This window comes from Apium graveolens, chromosome 5 (genome assembly GCF_009905375.1).
Source record: "Apium graveolens cultivar Ventura chromosome 5, ASM990537v1, whole genome shotgun sequence".
Classification (NCBI taxonomy): domain Eukaryota; kingdom Viridiplantae; phylum Streptophyta; class Magnoliopsida; order Apiales; family Apiaceae; genus Apium; species Apium graveolens.
Genome location: NC_133651.1, coordinates 200,614,439 through 200,622,942, shown reverse-complemented (window position 1 = coordinate 200,622,942; position 8,504 = coordinate 200,614,439). Strand labels below are relative to the sequence as shown.

The window sequence follows — 8,504 nt, the reverse complement described above, 5'->3', positions numbered from 1 at the left end:
GTCGATCGTAATCGACGGGTAGTCTTATGAATAAATAAGATGCTGCCAAAATTTCCTAAAAATATGTTCAAAAATATATGTATTTATACGTGTTACCCCTCTGACTACGTGACTATGTGATTACGGATTTATGTGTATAATAATAATACGAGTCGGGTTATCGGATTGAGTTGTTAGAATTTAAGGATATTAAGCATGTCGGTGTAATTGATTAGGGTATTCTGTATTGGTAGATTCTGATCGAGTTTTCCCAAGATTAAAGTCAGCGTGAAAGCTACTTAGGGTTTTGTAAAGCGTTACAAGGCAAGTACCCTGACCATTCTTTTATGGTTCAGTGCAAATGAATAGCTAAATATTGTACTTACGTAATGGAACAGAACCGTTTTAAGTTACGTATCCCCTGTGTTTGAAAATGTTGTTTAAAATCATGTTTTTAGGGAAAAGTAACTTCTGAAAACACCTATCTTTAAATATGATTTAAAATGAAAAGAGGATCTGAATGGTGTGCTGTGACAAAATTGATTTTGAAAAAGAGATAGGTAAAAGTGATGATTTTGAAAAACTGGATTAAAACGATCAGATATGGGATATATTGGGGCCAGAGTAGGCCTATTGAGTTGGCGTAAGAGGCTAATTCGGTTGCGCGCACTATATAACCGATTAGTCCAGCAGGTCAGAGACCTAGCTAGTCTCTGAGTTCCGGAACAGGTAAATGAGATGGCAGTTGGAGCCATAAATGAGATGGCAGTTGGAGCCGTCTGGTGTTGATAGCCTGATCAGCTGTCTTCACATATCCATTACGTATCTGATTTTGGATTTTGTGATTCCCGTAAGGGTACGAATAATTGATACAGTAATTTTACAAGTGTGACTAGCATGCTAAAATTGGACTCTAGTGTTTTTATTGCACATTGTTGTGCTATTTTGATGAAGTATGCTAGTTAGTGATATCCAGTTTTTCTCTGATTTTGTTACATAATGTTGTTATCATGATTATAGTTCTGTTCCTATTATTGTTGCATTAATGTTTTATTCTGTTATTCATATTTTGGTACTGCTGAGCGATTATGCTCACCCTTACACACTGTTATGTATATTTCGCAGATGCCTAAAAGATCAGTCAGACTGACCTATGTTCCCGCCCCTACTGGACCCGGCTCCTCTGAGGTAGTTTGTATCAGGCCATGAGGTCCGAGGAGTTGCTGAATAAAGTTAGTGTGTCGTAGATGTTGAATAAAGTTTGTATTAATGAGAACCTGAATTATACTTGAACCAGGATCGGATCTTGGTTCGGGGTCAAGTTAGTATATTTTAATAATAATTCTGTTGTTTATGTTTTGATAATTGTGTTTAGTGACGTCAACTCCTGACCTCGGGGTTGAGGCCGTCACAACGAGATCCTTCAAAACCGGAGCCGCCGAGTCACAGGAGATATTCTTTGCTCTTTTGAGGCTCTGACCAGGTTCATGGAATGACGGGTGAAGAAGAGTTAACCAGGCTATGACCCCCTTACCTTGGAATCTAGATCCGCCAATGTGTAATGATTAACCCTTGTATTGTGTTCTTTTTGCGGAAAAAAATCTCATCCTGTTATATATTTGAATGACTTTTAACCTTACAACTTACCCAATTAATTCTCACAACCTTTGGCTTTTCATTTTACACCCTTTGGCTTTTCATGCTACTTGTAACCTACAAACTCTAGCCCTATATAAACCATTGTAAGATATGTGATTGATATATGAAATGAAAATCTTCTCTATTCTCTTAGTAATTTTGTTCTTGTAATGCTCTCTATATAATATATTCTATATTAGTTTGTAGCACGTTATCAGCACGAAAGCTAATAAGATCTGTGGGTGCACCAGAAGGAGAAGTTGGTTTACGAGTTTACACGAGTTTCTTGTCAACACAAGTACTAGTACTAGCTGGGTGATCATTACTTCCTGTCTCTACAAAAGGTATGCCCATGTTTTAATTGTTAAATGAATATATTACCGCAGGCATGATTGCATGTTAGTAAAACTAGATCCATAACATGCTAGTCTATTCTTTTAGTTCATATTTGTCATGTTCACGTATTACACTTTGCGGGTGGTTAAATATATAAGTGGATGCCTGTATAATATTCTGTACTAATCATTTATGCTAATTGCTTGACCTGATTTTTATGCCTGCTTAGTTGAACATTTGCGTAAGTAAAATTAAAATCACTTCACTTGTTTTCTGCTTCATGAATTATTTGTATTAGTTCTTATGTTATCCCTTGCAAATTACTTAAGTGGCTTGATATTTTTATGCTATAATCTGAATGTTGTACAAATTTAGGGAGATTTGCACTTTGCACGAATAGTTAAAAACTAAAAGCTAGGCTATGCCTTGTCTCCTGCAGCTTTTATAATCTATTTCCGTGACTAAGAGTTGATGTAGCAGTAATTTATATTTGTTTTACTTGTGCATACGTGTTAATAATTGTCATGTTAACTAAGATGGGTTGTTATCAATGAATAGCATATATTTTAGTCACTGAGACTTAACTAAAATCATGTTCTATTAAACTTGTTGATTAAATGCATCATTATGTGTAATATATTATATTTGTTTAAGTGAGTATATTTGATAAGTGATAATCTGTTTCTTTCGCAAATTATTTGTTATCTTGTCATAAAAAATTATCGCATTGCATTATATTTATGTGCATAAATATTGATGTTGATTCGAGTTTTGTTTATTTTTAGTGAAAATGTCGAATCTTACGAAACTTGAGTTTAACGCACTTGATGTCACCGGCAAAAATTATTTGACATGGATTCTTGATGCTGAAATCCATCTTAGTGCAATGGGTCTCGGTGACACCATAAAAGAGGGAAATAAGACCTCTGAACAAGACAAGGCAAAGGCCATGATATTTCTTCGCCATCACCTTGATGAAGGCTTGAAAACTGAATATCTGACTATTAAAGATCCATCAACTCTTTGGAAAGATCTCAAAGAAAGATATGATCACCAGAAAACGGTGATACTTCCTAAAGCTCGCTATGATTGGCTACACTTGCGATTGCAAGATTATAAAAGTGTGAGTGAGTATAACTCTGCCATGTTCAAAATTACATCTCAATTGAAATTATGTGGCGAGAATATCACCGATAAAGATATGTTGGAGAAAACATATTCCACTTTCCATGCCAATAATATGCTCTTGCAACAACAATATCGTGAACGTGGATTCACGAAATATTCTGAGCTTATTTCTGTGTTGCTTCTTGCTGAACAAAATAATGAACTTTTGCTCAAAAATCATCAAGCACGTCCCACTGGCTCAACACCATTCCCTGAAGTGAATGCGGTGACTAATAATGAATATAGAGATAATAAATCATTTGGACGTGGACGTGGGCATGGATATGGACGTGGACGTGGGCGTGCCCGTGGTCATGGATTTTGGCGTGGTCGAGGCCGAAATCAACAAAATCGCCCCCACTTTAAAAGGAAGCCTTACTATCAAAAACAGAAAACAAATGAGGAGAAACCCGAGGGAAGTACGATGGTTAAAAAGGGTGAAAGTACTTGTAGCCATTATGGAATGAAAGGTCATTGGAGAAGTACATGTCGTACCTCCAAGCACTTTGCTGACCTATATCAAGCATCTTTGAAAAATGTTGAAACTAATTTCACCGAACAGAATGATCCTTTGGGGATTGCTCATCTTGAAGCACATCTTGGAAGTGATGGCCAAGTTGATCCTTCGGCCTTTACTCACATGGAAGTTGGTGATTTCTTTGAAGATGTCGATGTGAATATGCCTAAATTTGGTGGTGATGAGCCTAAGAATAATTAAGAAAGGCCTTACTTGCTTGTTGAACGTTTTCCTTATTTATTTTGGATTGTTAGTACTTAATTTTTGAACTATGATAATCATCCTTATCAGTTGCTTATGTAATTTTCTTTAATGAAGTACTTGAGATGTTTTACCTCTACTTCTAATTTTATTTTATTTTTCGTGAAGAAATATGGCCAGCAACCTCTCATCATGTGCTATAAAAGATGAGGAATCTTTTTGTTTGGCAGATAGTGCAACCACACATACAATTTTAAAAGATCAAAAATATTTTTCGCATCTAACATTAGCCAAAGCTAATGTAAATACAATATCGGGTGCATCAAATATAATTGAAGGCTCCGGAAGAGCAAGTATAGTGCTACCTAATGGTACATGTTTGTTGATTGAAAATGCACTATTCTCCACCCGATCAAAAAGAAATCTTTTGAGTTTTAAAGATATACGCCACAATGGCTATCATATTGAGACAACAAATGAACTTGAAAGTGAATATTTGTGTATCACGACTACTATCTCAGGGAGGACACATGTGATAGAAAAACTCCCATCATATAATTCTGGATTATATTATACTTTCATAAATCCAGTTGAGTCACACATGACTATTAATACAAGATCTGTTGACCCGACAAATTTTATTATATGGCATGATCGTTTAGGCCATCTGGGTTCAACAATGATGTGAAGAATTATTGAAAATTCAAATGGGCATCCACTCAAAAACAAAATTGTTCCATTGTCCAAAGATTTTTCATGTGTTGCTTGTTTTGAAGGAAAATTGATAACAAAACCATCCCTTGTGAAAGTTGCAATCGAATGCCCAAAATTTTTGGAGCGAATTCAAGGAGATATATGTGGACCAATTACCCCATCTAGTGGGCCATTTCAGTACTTTATGGTACTCATTGATGCATCAACAAGATGGTCACATGTTAGTTTATTGTCCACTCGTAATGTTGCTTTTGCACGACTCCTTGCTCAAATAATTCGATTACGAGCACAATTTCCTGATTATAATATAAAGAAAATACGATTGGACAATGCAGGAGAATTTACATCCCAATCTTTTAAAGATTATTGTATGTCTATTGGGATTGAAGTGGAGCATTCTGTTGCCCACACACACACTCAAAATGGTCTTGCCGAGTCTTTCATTAAAAGGCTACAACTAATTGCGAGACCATTACTTATGAGAACAAATTTACCAACTACTGTCTGGGGACATGCAATATTACATGCGGCTTCTTTAGTTCGGTTAAGACCGACTTCTTATCATAAATATTCCCCACTGCAACTGGTAAATGGTCAAGAACCAAATATCTCTCACTTGAAAATTTTTGGGTGTGCTGTTTATGTTCCAATATCCCCTCCCCAACGAACAAAAATGGGACCCCAAAGAAGATTAGGGGTATATATTGGATTTGATTCTCCCTCAATTATTAAATATTTGGAGCCCAAGACTGGTGATTTATTCACGGCAAGATTTGCCGATTGTCAATTTGATGAGACAATTTTTCCTGCATTAGAGGGAGATAAGACAAAATTTGAAAAAGAAAAGCAAGAAATTTTGTGGAATGCAGTGTCCCTGTCTCATTATGATCCTCGTACAAATCAATGTGAACTTGAAGTTCAAAAGATTATCCACCTACAAGAAGTCGCAAATAGATTGCCTGATGCATTTACTGATGTCAAAAATGTGACAAAGTCACATATACCAGCTGTTAATGTTCCTTGTAAGATTAAACTTCCTGAAGAAGATAATAAAATCATGCTAGCAAATGAGTCTAAAGCACGCCAGAAGCGTGGAAGACCTATTGGATCCAAGGATAAAACTCCAAGAAAAACAAGGAGACTTGATAATAAAGCTGGAACATCAAATGACATCGTAGAATTGATGATCACTGAAGAAACGTCTTCCAAAGATGATCAAACACCTGAAATTGTTGACAATGAAGAGATCTCGATAAATTATGTCATTTCAGGAAAGAGGTGGAATAGAAAAGAAATTATCATGGATGATATATTTTCATATGCAGCTGCACTTGACATTTCTGAGGAAATCGAGGATCATGAACCTAGATCGATCTATGAATGTAAAAGAAGAAATGATTGGCCAAAATGGAAAGAAGCTATTGAAGCTGAACTGAAATCACTTGAAAAATGCCAAGTTTTTGGACCTATTGTCCAAACACCTGCAGGTATAAAACCCGTCGGATATAGATGGGTATTTGTGCGTAAAAGAAATGAGAAAAATGAAATTGTGAGATACAAGACACGCCTTATTGCTCAAGGTTTCTCACAAAGACCGGGAATTGATTACGAAGAAACTTATTCCCCGGTAATGGATGCAACAACATTCAGATTTTTAATAAGTTTATCAATTCTAGAAGGGCTCCGAATGAATTTAATGGATGTTGTAACTGCCTACTTGTATGGATCACTCGATAGTGACATTCACATGAAAATCCCTGATGGGTTAAAAATGCCTGAAGCATATAGTTCAAGACCCCGAGAGATTTACTCAATTAAATTACAGAGATCATTATACGGATTGAAACAGTCGGGTCGTATGTGGTACAATCGTCTCAGTGAATATCTTTTGAAAGATGGATATACCAATAATGTAATATGTCCATGTGTTTTTATTAAAAGGACAAAATTGGGGTTTACTATCATTGCAGTATATGTTGATGATTTAAACATCATTGGAACCCCAGATGAACTTAATGAGACGATTGAATATTTGAAAAAGGAGTTTGAAATGAAGGACTTGGGTAAAACAAAATTCTGCCTTGGTTTTCAAGTTGAACATTTACTGGAATCTTTGTCCACCAGTCTTCGTATATTGAAAAGATTCTTAAACGGTTTATTATGGATAAGGCATATCCTGTGAGTACACCCATGGTTGTACGATCATTAGAAAAGAATAAGGATCCATTCCGCCCAAGAGAAAAGGGAGAAGAACTTCTTGGTCCTGAAGTACCATATCTTAGTGCCATTGGTGCACTAATGTATCTTGCCAATTGTACACGTCCTGATATTGCATTTTCTGTCAACCTTTTTGCAAGACATAGTTCTGCTCCAACTCGAAGACATTGGACTGGTGTGAAACAAATATTTAGATATCTTCGAGGAACAATGGATATGGGTTTATTTTATTCTAAAGACTCAAAAGTGGAATTAGTTGGCTATACAGATGCAGGATATCGGTCTGATCCACACAAAGGAAGATCACAAACAGGTTATGTATTCACATATGGTGATACCGCAATATCTTGGCGGTCTACAAAGCAGACTCTTGCAGCAACTTCTTCGAATCATGCTGAGTTATTGGCGCTACATGAATCTAGTCGAGAATGTGTTTGGCTAAGGTCTTTGGTCCATCATATTCGAGAATTATGCGGTCTGTTAGTCAATAAAGGAAGCCCTACTATTTTATTTGAAGATAATGAAGCATGCATAACTCAGACTCGAGAAGGTTACATTAAAGGTGATAGGACAAAGCACATCGATCCAAAGTTCTTCTTTACCCATGAACTTCAACAAAGGGGGGAAATTGATGTTTGTCAGATTCGATCATGTGAAAATCCAGCAGACTTGTTCACAAAAGCACTTCCTACATCTTCCTTCGAGAAGCTGGTACACAAGATTGGGATGCGTAAATTTCGAGATCTATGCTGATTTTCATAGTCGTGTTAAAATGAGGGGGAGATATAATGCACTCTTTATTACACGTGTAACACATGTACTCTTTTTCCTTCACTAGGGTTTTTCCCACAGGGTTTTTCCTAGTAAGGTTTTAATGAGGCATGTTGTTTATACGAGTCATTCAAGGGGGAGTGTTATATATTTGAATGACTTTTAACCTTACGACTTACCCAATTAATTCTCACAACCTTTGGCTTTTCATTTTACACCCTTTGGCTTTTCATGCTACTTGTAACCTACAAATTCTAGCCCTATATAAACCATTGTAAGATATGTGATTGATATATGAAATGAAAATCTTCTCTATTCTCTTAGTAATTTTGTTCTTGTAATGCTCTCTATATAATATATTCTATATTAGTTTGTAGCACATCCCCAATTTTAAGCCTTAATTACTAACTAACTATTGTTTAATCGTGAATTTCTGTTTCTATTATTTTAAAAATACTTTTAATCGATCTAACCGTATGGATGCCAATAGATATATATATTAGTGATATAACCAAAATTTCACATAAAAATAAATTTATTTGGTTTGCTTTTTTTAACGGTCAAGCATCATTTTGACTAGTACAACTAACTAGTGTTTAATCTTGAATTGGTGTTTCGATTATTTTAAAAATATTTTTCAACGATCCAACCTTATGGATGTCAATAGATATATATATTAGTGATATAACCAAAGTTACATATCAAAATAATTTTATTTGGTTTATCATTTTAACAGTCAAGCATGAGTTTGACTTTTACAACTAACTATTGTTTAATCGTGAATTTGTATTTCTATTATTTTAAAAATACTTTTCATCGATCCAACCGCATATATTAATATATATATAAGTGATATAACCAAAATTTCATATCAAAATAAATTTATTTGGTTTGCTTTTTTAAGAGTCAAACATTAGTTTGACTAGTATAGCTATTTAGTGTTTAGTTTTTAATTTGTGTTTCG

At 35.2% G+C, this 8,504-nt stretch overlaps 2 protein-coding genes across 2 annotated transcripts; both read left to right on the top strand.

Annotated features, from left to right (window-relative positions):
* Window positions 1-2,743: 2,743 nt before the first annotated feature.
* On the top strand, window positions 2,744-3,838 carry LOC141660575 (uncharacterized). Its single transcript, XM_074467567.1, has one exon. It carries the CDS (start codon window positions 2,744-2,746, stop codon window positions 3,836-3,838), a length of 1,095 nt encoding a protein of 364 aa, XP_074323668.1.
* A 2,904-nt stretch (window positions 3,839-6,742) lies between these two features.
* On the top strand, window positions 6,743-7,522 carry LOC141660574 (secreted RxLR effector protein 161-like). Its single transcript, XM_074467566.1, has one exon. It carries the CDS (start codon window positions 6,743-6,745, stop codon window positions 7,520-7,522), a length of 780 nt encoding a protein of 259 aa, XP_074323667.1.
* The last annotated feature ends 982 nt before the right edge of the window (window positions 7,523-8,504 follow it).